Consider the following 12,769-nt stretch of genomic DNA (forward strand, 5'->3'; position numbering starts at 1 on the left):
TATTTAGACCTGTGGTGGTGGCCTGTTCTGGACTGGTTCTGCAGGAGGCACAGCAGCTGAGGAGTCAGAGCAGAGTGAGGCAGAAATCCACAGTCAGCACATCATTCCTCTGTTCAGACATTTACCTGGGGAAAGTGGTCAGTAGGCCCACCAATGTATATGTTGAGTGCAGAGGGCACTGGCAGTGAGGGCAGCACATGACAAAATGTAATGCTGTTGGCTAGGTGTGATGGACTGCCTGCACAGCTTGACTTTCAGGGCACCACTGAAAATACATCAGCAGCTTCCAAGAGCAGAAAACCTTTGGCAGTTTGAGTCAGCACACCCAGTGACAAAGTCCTGCCTTGAGTTCTGGACAAGACCTTGCTGGCTGTGCTCTGTGTGCTGGGTCACAGCTGCCTCCAAGCCTTATCAGGCTGATCCAAGCTTATTAAAGTTACCATACCCAGCTCTAAACCCTATAAAAGCCTTGAGGTGCTTGCAAATGCCACTCACTGCTGCCCAAGGGGCTTCACTAGCTGCACAGACAGCATGGAGTAGTTCAATGTGATTGTACAGCAGAACCTGTGATGGTAATTCCCACACAAGTCTCACAAGGGCATGTGTGATCACTGTAAGTGTGCACATTTGCCTCTGGAAGTGCCCGAATGCAGTCACCTCTGTGTACATTGTCATTTTTTGTCCAAGTTTGCCTGCTGAGGTCAGTGAGGTTAGTATAATCTGTCTAGAGAATTAAATCTCATACACCTTTGCACATGTGCTTTTCAGAGAATGTGGCAGAGAGAAATGTATACATATATACATTTATGTTGTGCACTTGTGACTCAACTCACACATATGAGAGGTGCCCTGCCCAGTAATTCTGCATGGGCAAATTCACATCTACGTTTACCCAAGCAAACTCCAACAAGCAAAAGAAAACACTTCTCCATGCAGCCTTTGGCTGAGCTGCTGCTCTCTTTGGCACAGGATGTTGTAGCTGCTGCAAATTTAGTATGGGACCAAAATGCCCTTACACAAGCCTTTGGGAGAGACTGTACAGAGCATGACTCAACATACAGATAGTGTCTGAGGCTCAGGAAATTGCAGAGCTGCATGTTTCTGGAAGCTGGGCAGGGTTCTGGGGAGGAATTAAGGACATCTGCCTCCTTTTCAAACTCAACCCCAAGGACCTGGTAATGATGCTGAGAGAGCAAGGGGGCCTGAGTTAGCTGGGTTCAGTCTGACTCTTACAGCCATTCTTGCAGTCTTGCACATGTCCTTCCCTCCAATTTCTCCAGCTCCTTCAATGAGATTTTATCCTGCACTGTCTGCCTCATTGCCTGCCACTGCAGAAATCTGGAATGTGTGGGAACTGCCAGGGGAGCAGGACCAGGCTGTGGCAGACATCAACACAAACAGACTGTATATCTTGTTAGTCTAATGACAACTGTCTGTTCCAGCAATTGGATTTTAAGTTTTCATTACATTTAGAATTATAACAGGCAGTTCATCAAGATTTAGTGGTCTCAGATGAGTGTTTCTGAATGGGCTGAATGCTTTGCAGGTGCCAGGAAAGGAACTGGACCAGATATGTTGACCACTTTTATCTCTTACTACTTGAAGATGGGGCTCAGACAAGGAATAGATGGCATTGGTAGAAATTCCTGTCCAGGCATCTGGTAGGAAAGCAGCTTTTTCATATGAGAACCTGAAAGCCTAAATCTTGTTTTGTTGTTTTTTTTTCTTAACAGATGGGATGCAAAAGAAGGTGAGGACACGTCTTTTCTGAAGGATGATCCTGACAGCCAGGTGAGCTCATCAGCTTAAGGGGGGCTGTCAAGTTTACTCAAAACATGCACCATCAGGAAGGCTGTCAGCCAGTACAGAGAGGGGAGATCACTGTGCTGGGGTAAATATACCCCTTGACAGCACTCTCCAGGTGGCAGGATGTAGGATGTGAGACTGTTGACCCTCTGTCAGTGTAACAACCCCCACTTAGTCTGCTTCACCTGCATCCTTTTGTTTCTTTTAATGGCCTCAGCAAATTTATTCTCATGTATCGTGAACCATCATAGACAAGGAATACTATATACTGACATTTTAATAAGTTGAAATAAATATATCCTCCATTGTGTTGGGTTTTTTTGTTTGTTTGTTTTTTAAAGAGGAACCTTGGTACAGACAAGCAGAAAGGCAAAGGCGAAGAGGTAATGGAAGAGAACTGCACAGCTGAGTTGGAGGAGAAGGTGAAAGCACCGAGCCTTCAAGAGCATGGGAGGAGAAGTGGGAAAGCCTGGCCTACCCACAGTGGACAGAAGGAGGAAAGGAGAAGAGTGAAGGGGCTCAGCAAGGAGGTCTCTGAAGCCAGCACAGGTGACTTGGAGCCGAGGCCCAAGGCAAGTAAGGAACATATTGAGGAAGATGCCAGCGGGAAGCCTGGCACTGCTGATATCCCCCAGGAGAAGGAGAGCACAAATAGCAGTGCTTCTCAAAGTAGCCTTCCAAGTGCTGTGCAAGCCACTAAGCACAGTAGTGAGGAGACCTTGTTATTGCCCGTGGGAGCTGATTTAGATGGAGGTGGCTTAGAGAAAAAGGCAGCTTCTGAATGGGAATCCACTGAGGACTCTCCAAACAGCCATGGAGGAAAGTTGGACACAGATGCAGCAGACAGACTGGATGCAGATCAAGGACAGCTGGTGGGAAAAAGAGGGGAAGAAGTGGCCCAAAACACTGCTCTTGAGGGACAAACACTTGCTCTGAAAGGAGTTGAAGATGCTGAAGACACTAAACACACAGGAGAGCCTTTGCCCACAAAGAAAGACAACTCCAATGAGACTGTTGTTCCTGAGCAGGATATGGCGAAACTACAGTCCAGGGAAGGGGACCAGCCTGAGGATGGCAAGGACAAGGACAGTGGGGACAATCTCAACTAGCAAATAATGCACCAGTTTGCCTGAGATGGAAGGTGAGTTCCTGACCCCACTCATCATCGTTTTTGTTACCCTGTGACACTCACAGCCATAGTACAGGTTCACAGCTCTGTTTTCCGTGGCCACAGAGTCAACGTATCAGATAGCTATTCAGAAGTGTTCATTATCTGTGATATGGATCCCTCAGATAGTCTAAATCTGTGCATCACAAAGACCTGCCTTGGTATGGATGCAAAAACAATGGAAGTTCAGACAGAAAAATTTGTACAGAAAATTGGGCTGCTGAGCCTGGCTGGTGACAAGCATGAGTTAGGGCACAAACTGAAACTATTGCTGGAAAGGGATGATATCAGAAAAGTGAGAATAAAAGCATGAATGTATTTCTGTCTGTGATAATCACAACTAGAATAACTAGAAGTTAACGTGATCCTGTTCCCAAAACACATACCTATAGAGGCCCATCTTGTGAGCAGTAGCTTGAAAAAGCTTGACTTCAGATGGGATTCTGCAATTGTAATTGCTCTGTGAATGTTAAAACTTGAATTATCTGGGAACAATGATGTGTAAGGCAGGATGAGATGGTTCCTGTCACAGAGGCTTATGAACCAAACAGAAAGGGGAAAAAACAGACCTGGTTACATAGCAAAGCTCTGGCTTTTATTAAAGCAAAGAATTTTTTTTCAGAATGGCAAATGCATAACAGGAAAAGCCAAAACAAAGGTAGAAATTAGGGAGAAGGGACAAAGAAGGAGAGCAGGGAGTCTTTGGCAATTACCTTTGCAATGTCACACATCAGGATACCATACCCACATGTGCTACATCAACCCAATAAGTCAGGATGTGATCCTGCCACCAGGTGAGGCCGTATCTCACTACCCTGTAAGAAAAGAGGCAGCAGCAATATTCCTAAGCGGGCACTCCAGGCAATCAGCTGCCCAAATTGCCCACCAAATGCCTTTCCCTCATTTCAGCAGGCTGTTCTTCAGACACCTAACCAGCAGCTTGTCAGCTGGTTTGGTTTAATATTCATCCCAGAGACACGAAGGGGCTTAGAGATGGAGTGGTTAAACTGCTAACAAAAAGACTTTCCCTGCAATCCAGTTCTATACAAAAGGCACGGAGAAGCTGAAACACTGCAGCTATTTAAAAAGACAAAATACTATGAAGTAGCAGGAGCCAGTTCTGTACTGGAACTAAAACTCTTTTAAGTGAGGAAAATTAATTCCAGCAGTATTTAAGAGAAAGTTGAGACCTGGATGCATGTAGTACATGGACTTCACTGCCCAGACGACGCCTCTCCAATCTACCAGAAACCTAGAAGTAGAGGAAGGAGGAATTAAAATTATCCTGAGTGATAAAAGTAGACATTAATTAGACACCAGCTAAGAGGGAACAATAAATTAGAGCAGTTTATTTTCATTTCAGCAATGCAGTGGAGATTCCTACGGCTTCGTAATGGGGCCCTCACTTCAGCACAGTTCTTTACTCCATCACTCTTCAGTTAAGTTATTAAGGCAAGCTTAATTATAAACACAGCCTTATGTCTTGGAGAAGACTTGGAGGTGACTTAAGCTGGTGTTTGCACTTAAGCACTCATGCATCCATTTGGCTAAGCTGGAACCTGAGACCAGGATTGTTCTCTGAAATTATTTACTGCTTGGAAATCACCAAGCATAGCGATGCCAGGGGATCAGTCCCGTTGTACAGCTACTGAGAATCCTGAAGGCAAACATGGTGTGGGGGGACTGCAAGGTGGCAGTGGGCAGCAGATGGTGTGTGCAGTACTCATAGGAACAAAGATCACAGCCCTCATGGAGACTGCTGGAGGGGCCACTCACCTTTGGAAGGATTTTCTCACAGAGAGGACACGTGGAGGTGCCAGGATGAGGCAGTGCATCGTTTTCTATGACCCCATCTCAGAAACAGGTTTCTCTTTTTCATTTTTTTTTCCATTACATCAACAACATTCAGGGAATGAGAGAGTGAGCACAGCTTAGCTGTTTGTTTTTAGTGATGTTCTGGGGCATTGCTGTCACCTCATCAATACTGAAGTCACCACAAAGCAATCTGACCTCTCCTTTTGCACCAGTGACAGCCCACTGTCAAGGCTGGCTTCCCAAAAAAGATCATTTGCAGACAGGGTGAGTTATGCCAGGAAGACAGAGGGCCTGTCTTTAATTTTCTGCTCCATGTGTCCAATTTGCCAGGAACACCTCTCAGCAGGGGGGAAAAAAAAGCAAGACCTGGATTTCCCAAGCACCAGCTCAGCACAACCAGGACAATTCATCTCTTTGGACTGACAGCAGGGCTCCAAGGAGCAACAAAACAGCAACAATGACAACAGCAACCAAAAAAGCAAAAGCTCATTTGGCTCAAGTTGGTTATGTTGTCAGCGTGTTTGAAGCAAAAAGGTCTCATGTCTATTCCTGCTGTTGCTTTGAAGTTCCCAAATCAACATGACAGGCTGCATAATGACACAGATGGCAGTCATAAATAACTATGGGCTGGTAACAGTCGCTAACCTTCTCCCCTGGCTTCTTTTGCCTTGTACAGCAGATTAGTTTCAGACCATGTTAAGTATAAAATGCTGCAAAGCTCTACCTTGTTTTCACGTAATTCTCCCAAAAGTGTTGTTTCACAGCAGTTTTTTGGAACCAGATTCCTTAGGCTTGCAAAGCAGAGAATGTTAATGTTATGCTTTGAAGTACTGGCGATTCAGTTTTGATACAGTGCAGTTTTTCCAAAATTCAGCCTAAAAATCGATGGGATGATTTTCCAAAATAAAAAACTTGTTAACTCTCAAAGGGATGTAAAAATATCAATTCCATTGTGAAAGTCCCATCACATAAAACAATTCTGTAGCAGGCCATTGCACCTGATGTCAGGGAGATGTCCCCTGTTCCAGGATCCCACCTATCCCAAAGCACAGCAGTTATCTGTAGCAGTGGATAACTCAGCAGTTACTGCTAACTCAAGCATTTCTGCAGAGCAGTAGATCCTTGCAGCAGCCACTATGTGGATTTCACAGCTTCCACTGCTAATGTCTATTTATGGCACTGAAATCTCCTGCACCTTCAAACCAGTTGGTGATGTTGTGCAGTGAGCGTGGTGGGGCTTTCATCATTTGCTTCAAATAACAAGGAATAAATATTTACCCAAAGTGCAGGACTGGAATCCCTGGAGAATGTCCAACAAGTCCCAGAGAAGTAAACGATACACAAAAACCACAGAAGCTTTTTCCCTGAATTCTCTTGAGAAAATTAATCTTAACATCTTTAGAGAAAATGCAGCTGGGGGTACATTTCCAGAGCAGCTCCAGGGATCTGACCTTGCAGCTCCAGCTGACGTCAGCAGGAGTGGGGCAGGCAGGGCCTGTGTGCTGCAGGATGGGGAGGGCGGACAGGGTCAGCTGTCTGATGCAAACCAGTGCTAAAGGTTGGTGCAGGAAGCAGGACAAGCAGGAGCTAACCTTCTCGCTGCACTTCCAAGACTACAAAGAACATACCTCTTCCCTCAAGGTCCAAAAGTTGAGAAGATACTGCTGCTGTCTCAGATGTTGGTCCAGGGTTAGGCAGGCAGAGATCTCAAGGGTTTAGCTTGGAGAGCACTGGTCCCTCTGGTCCTTCTGTGCAACCTAACATCATATTGTGACTTGTGGAGAGAAGAGACTACTAGAAGCTGTTAATGCATTGAGAGGCACGGACCTAAACTAGTCATTGGTACACCTTTGCTTCCTTACGGCTACTTACTGTGCACAGCAAGGCTGAACCTAAGCAGGGGCTCTGGCAGGCAGGCTGTTGCCATTCTAAGCACTCAACACAGAGCTGCTTGCCCTGCTTTACAGCCTGCAGCTGCTGGTATGGCAGAGCTGACAGAAGGGAACACGCACCCACTCCTCAGATGCCTATGTTAACCCTCCTAACACAAACCCCAGACAAAAAGGAGGCAGAGATCAGTACACCACATTGTGATCTGTGTTTTACTTTCCACCAGCTCTGTGCTGAGAGGGAACACACGGAATGCAGAAAGTGATGGTAGCTTAAACCATTCCAGCAGGATTCTCCACCAAAGCCTGCCTTCTCACATTTCAGCTCACCAAGGGTAGCAGTGATAAGTGTTCAACCAGTGGCAAATCTAGACAGCAACCCACAGATTTGGCACTGCATCCTCTTGTTGCTGATGGCAGAACTAAAGGCAGCACACAACCACGCTGCTCTCCTGAGTCCCAGACAGAAACACCAACCAAGGGCCAAGCCTCCAGCAGCCCATGAGTTATGGAAAAGAGGACAGAGCAAACAGGAGAGAAATGCTAATCACTATTTCTAATTACTGAAAGCAATGACTCTAAAGCCCACCAGTGTCTTGGATGCAAAGACTTGCTCATGCACAGAAAGGTGCACTGAAAGGATAATACTGCACAAGAGGAAAGAGAACCATCTCACTGCAGGAAAGAGTGCAGGGATGACAATGAGATTTTTGGAACCATTAACAATCATATAGATTAACAATAAACAGAGCTAGTTCTGGGGTCATTTCAGGCTTGTAAAACAGATTATAAAAATGTCTACAGCTGCAGCCTTAGACTCTTCCTTCAGCATCCATTATTTCAGTGCCTTGTGCATGACTTCTGTGCAGTTCCATACTGGGTCTCTGTCATTAGATAATTCCTTTGAATCTTCCCTTTTTCTGGGAGCCAAGCTGTCTATTGCCTTTGCTTCCTTCACAATATTTCATCTGTTTTTGCTTTTATATTCCTTCTCTACCCTTTCTTATGAGCTTTGGGTGTTGAAATCTGCACCAGCAAAAGGCAGAACTGTGAATTTCAACATGGATGCAGAAAAAAAAGCCAACTCAGCAATTCTGAGCAGCACTCAAGCATTCAGCAACTAGAGGGGAAAAAAAAAAAAAAAAGAGTATGCCTTTCTGAATGAAAATCAGTGTATTTAGGTCTGGAGGCAGAACAGCAATTTCAACTCACAGGTTAGTGTTTGCACTGGAGAAAAACTAATACAACTCCAAGCCACAGATGGAGTGATGCAGAATCCTATCTGAAATCAGACCTTCCTCTTGTAGCTCCAGGTGCTGTACAGGCACAAAGAAAATCACGCAAAGATTGCTGTTCTTAAGCTGAAAGGAAAGCAGTCTTACCTAGCCCAGAGGAGGACTACAAGTACATTTCATGCAGTCTCACATATCTGGTTCCTCCCCTGGGTTGCAGAGCTCCCCAGTTGGCAGGTAGGTACCTGGGTTATGCCATGCTGGTACCCACAGCAGCTGCAACCACACAGGAAGGTCAGGCTGAAACTCAGCAGACACTTTAAATTTAATGCTCAGCAGTTCCCTGAGGGTTGATAATCCTGTTACTGTCTCTGCTCTTGTTTCGCCAGGATAATGTGCTGAAGGTGGTGGATGAGAAGAGGAGCACAACGTTAGCCTCACTCTTTGATCTTCTATGAAATCAACTTTCCGCACCTTCCCTGTACCCTTCATCACCCCCAGCTCAGTTTCAGCACCAGCCCTTGCTCTCCATGCGGGCAGGGAAGGCTACCCACACTCCCCACAAGAAAAACACCATCACTTTTCTTTTGTATTTGTTTTGCCTATATTGCAGCTGTGTGGCAAGCCAATGAAACGTCTACTGTATGCACTTTATTTTGTTTAATAACTAATTCTGTTTAAAGTTAAGATTTTTCCTTCCGGGCAGCCTACCCACTTCCTCCCCAGAGGCTGGCAGGGAAGCACATGTGCCAGTAAGGACAGCAGGGGCTGCTGGGCTCTCCAGAGCAGACAAGTGACAAAGCAGAGCACTAGGAGACAGCACGAGAGGCTGTGTCGTAACTCAGTAGACGGGTGAAGCAAGGCAGCTCTTGTAATAGAGATCTGTATGTAGTTGAAGTGGTGGTGGGCACGTACAGTAGTTGCATGGGTCACAGGCACAAAGAAGACAGAGCGTTCTTGGGTTACACTGTTGAGCACGGTTGCTTTTGACAAGCACATGCCAGCTATGGCATCTCATCTTTTCAGAGGCCACTCTACTCCTCCAGCTAGATAAGGTAGGGCAGAAACACCACAACACTCTCAGACATAGGGTTAGGATTTTGGTTCATCCTGTATGGAGCCAGGAGTTGGATCCCTGTGGGTCCCTTCCAACTTGGGGTGTTTGACGGTTCTGTCAGGAGAGCACAGTTTTTTCTTATGGAAGGTAGCTGCTATATTGACGAGGTGAAGCTTGGCAAGTACTGCTGCCTAAGACCAAGAAGTCCAAAAGTTGCAGTGACTGGGGATACAGCTCTGCATCAAGTGGGACAAGGAGTAGAGCAGCACAAACGCAAAACCCTTCCTTCTTTAACAGCAAGGAAGGAGCTGGCAGCAAGGAACACAGCCAAACTGGAGCTGCAAGTCAGAGCTTCCTGTCAAGTGCCAACCTTCATGGTTGTCCATTCAAAGCCTTAGGCCTGAACAAGAAGGTAACTGCTCCCTTGGAAGCTACCAAGCATAATTTTTGAGCAAACCTTAAAAAGATACCTTTCAGATTAAGGAGCTGGATGATTATTACAAGCACAAATGAGCAAAAACCCCAGCTTGGGCTCTCAAGCAACTGTAAGGCTCACAGCAAACAGCAACTACCAAAATATGGCTACTTATTAAGGAGCAGGCAAAAAGCAGGCACAAGTGCTTAGATTTCTAAGTGACAGCGAAGCAAGGATATCACCCTTCCTTTGAATCACTGCCCTAAAACCTGAAGCAGTTTCAGGAGTCAACTGCAGACACGTATGCGTGGAAATTTATTGGATTTCATTGCAAGATGCATTTGCTGGCCAAAATGGCAGGCTGCCTTGGTGATAAGGTTGGCATATGTGGTGGACTGAAATACTGTATGCTGTTTTAATAAACTAGTATTTGCACATATAAACATTTTGCTTTTCCACATCTGTAGCACCTAAGTCATGAAGGAGAAGCCTGGGAACTTCTATGTGCCAAATTCAGGACAATTTATTGGCTTTGGACCAGGCATCAGCAAGAAACAGAACATGCTGCTTTCACGCTTTATTTGTAGAAACATCTTCGCCTCACCAAAGCTTGGGCTGGGTTTATTTGGGAACGGATAGACAAAAGCCAGATTATAAAACTACTCCAGGTCCTGGAAATTCTCCATCACTTAAGGACTCATTCTCCACAATCAACCTAAAGTCCTTTTTCAAAGAAAACAAAAAAAACAAACAGCCCTGCCCTCCATCCTCCTTTTCCCCCCCAGCTCCATGCAAATCCAACAAATTTTGCACATAATGATGCCTAGGAAGGATCAAGCTCTGTACACTGTACTGTGCAGATGGTGCCTGTCCTCAGTGTAATTTCTTCCTGCTTATGAACAACCTGCTTGAATGCTTTTTGGTTGGTACCCAGATTGCAGCTCTTCAGAAAAATTGGAAAAATCATGGCTAGCTATTTCTTCTTTACAGCGAGAGAAAAGACTGAACAGATGAAAAGCAGCTGATGTAGGGGGGTTATTTATATTAAATAAAAGTTATAAGAAGTCTCAGTTTTGTAGTGTTTCTCAGCCTCGCGTGCAGAGCCTTCTCTACACAGAATTGGTAGCACCTACTTCTCTGAGAGGGAGCTCTGATGTGGACCACTCAGCCCTTAGGCAAGGACCCCCCTCCTGGGCTGGCTGTGTTAACTCACCCAAAGGCTCACCGCAGCCGTGCAGCAAAAACACAAGGCTCACTCATCCATAGAAGCATCTAAGCTACCTCATCACAATGTCACCTTTCTTGCAAGCAAAGGTGATGGCAGCTCAGAGAGTGCAAATTAAGCTGCCTGTAGTGGCACCTGTTCCCTCCCAGCAGTGGTTGGTAGCTCAGGGATTTTGCTCAAGATATTCTTAACTATTCCATGCAACAGGAAAGCAGAAGCAGCCATCAGGCAGAAGACACCTTTTTCTTCAAGCCAAAGGAACAGCTTGCCACTACTTTCAGTTGGCAAAATTCTACTATCAGTTTCAATAGATAAAAAATAGAAAAAATGCGGAGACAGGACAAGGGGAAATGGCCAGAAGCTGGAGCATAGGAAGTTCCGCACCAATGTGCGCAAGAACTTCTTTACGGTGAGGGTGACGGAGCACTGGAACAGGCTGCCCAGGGAGGTTGTGGAGTCTCCTTCTCTGGAGATATTCAAGACCCGCCTGGACGCCTACCTGTGCGACCTGGTGTAGGGATCCTGCTTTGGCAGGGGGGTTGGACTCGATGATCTCTGGAGGTCCCTTCCAACCCCTACGATTCTGTGATTCTGTGTGATTCTGTGATTTTGTAGTCAAATTGAATATTAAAATGGATTACAGACCAGTGAATCAATTCTCAATTTCAAAGAGATCAAGAAACTCAACCTAAGGGCAAAAACACACTTGGATAAGGTTGGAAATACTCCAGCCTCCAGAGCTTCACAATCCAAGTGCTGAAGGAAGCAAAACTAGAAAATCTTGACAATCATTTGTTCCAGCTCTCTGTTCCCTACCTCAACAAGACTAATGCTATAGCAGAAGGGTACCACCCAGATTTCTAAGAACAAGCAAAGCCCTGTACAGAGAGACTAAAAGTATAGAAATAACAAAAATATTCACCAGTTTTCCACACCAATTCCCCTCTGCATCAATTGGTTGCAAAAGGCATAGGTGCCTGAAGCTAAACTGGCACTTAGTAGAAATTCTTGTAATTTAAAGTGTGTAATAGTGCTTTTTTTAGTTATGTGGAAAGCTTGAAGTCAATTAGAGGTACAGAGCAGGGTACAGCACTGCTGTGAAGTTAAAACACTGCCTGCTGCCTTTCCTTTGAAGGGCTGTACAATGGCTCAGCCCGCTCACAGGTTTGCACTCACAGTTACTGGCAGGCCATCCCCTGAGCACAGCAATGCAGCAGCTGACCAAAAATGAGGTGCTCCCAAAGCTCACTGCCTCTCTGAAGACAGAGACTATCCTGAAGTCAAACTTCACCTCCTTTGCTTTAATCCAGCTCTGATGTGGCTGTTTCTTGTATCATTCCCTTCTCCATAACACACACACACACACATATATAACACATCCCAGCGGCCCAGCAAGATGAATTTTGGCTTCCCTGAAGGAGATCCACAATGCTCAGAAGCAGCCACTGATTGCGTTATCAACACTACGCTGCAGAACTGCTTTTCAGCCTCACCAATCAATTAAGCTGAAATCTGGAATAAAAGCACAACACCTTCCTTCTCAGAATTACAGCTCAGTCCTAGAAGTCGGGGAATAAGAAAATACTCATTACACCAGATGAGGCCAAGAGAGAAGAGACGCATGGGGGAAACAGGTATCTTTTTTATCATATGAAAATGTGAGCCAGCTGCTGGAGCGCATTACACGCCCCAATAATTTTTTTCCAGCTACTTCCCTTCCTTCTGGTCATATCAGTGCACTCTCCTAGAACAAATTGAGCTCAGCAGGACAAGACCAGTGTGTACAGACAGAGGGCAAGTGCATTAAGTCAGTCAGGTTCCTTCCTCACTCATGAGACCCTTCTCAGTCAAAAAGAAAAAGCAGAACATGGTCTGGTCTTCAACTCCATTCCCTTAATCACAGAATGGCCAGGGTTGGAAGGGACCTCGAGGATTAGGAAGCTCCAACCCCCCTGCCACATGCAGGGCCACCAACCTCCCCATTTAATACTAGACCAGTTAATACTAGACCAGGCTGCCCAGGGCCCCATCCAATCTGGCCCTGAACACCTCCAGGGATGGGGCATCCACAACCTCTCTGGGCAGCTGTTCCAGCACCTCACCACTCTCTCTGTAAAGAATTTCCCCCTGATGTCCAACCTAAATCTCCCCTCCCTCTACTT

At 45.7% G+C, this 12,769-nt stretch overlaps 1 protein-coding gene across 4 annotated transcripts in view; it reads left to right on the forward strand.

Moving 5' to 3' along the window:
• Positions 1-10,109, forward strand: part of CCDC9B (coiled-coil domain containing 9B) — a 42,369-nt gene extending 32,260 nt beyond the window's left edge. For all 4 annotated transcript variants that reach the window (XM_090140270.1, XM_090140269.1, XM_090140271.1 and 1 more), the window contains 3 exons: positions 1,734-1,791; positions 2,148-2,947; positions 8,300-10,109. In XM_090140270.1, coding sequence (XP_089996396.1) covers positions 1,734-1,791; positions 2,148-2,915 — 826 coding nt within the window. In that variant the 3' untranslated portion in view covers positions 2,916-2,947; positions 8,300-10,109. The remainder of the gene's footprint in view (positions 1-1,733; positions 1,792-2,147; positions 2,948-8,299) is intronic.
• Positions 10,110-12,769: the final 2,660 nt, after the last annotated feature.

This window comes from Phasianus colchicus, chromosome 5 (assembly GCF_987193195.1).
Source record: "Phasianus colchicus chromosome 5, bPhaCol1.hap1.1, whole genome shotgun sequence".
Lineage (NCBI taxonomy): Eukaryota > Metazoa > Chordata > Aves > Galliformes > Phasianidae > Phasianus > Phasianus colchicus.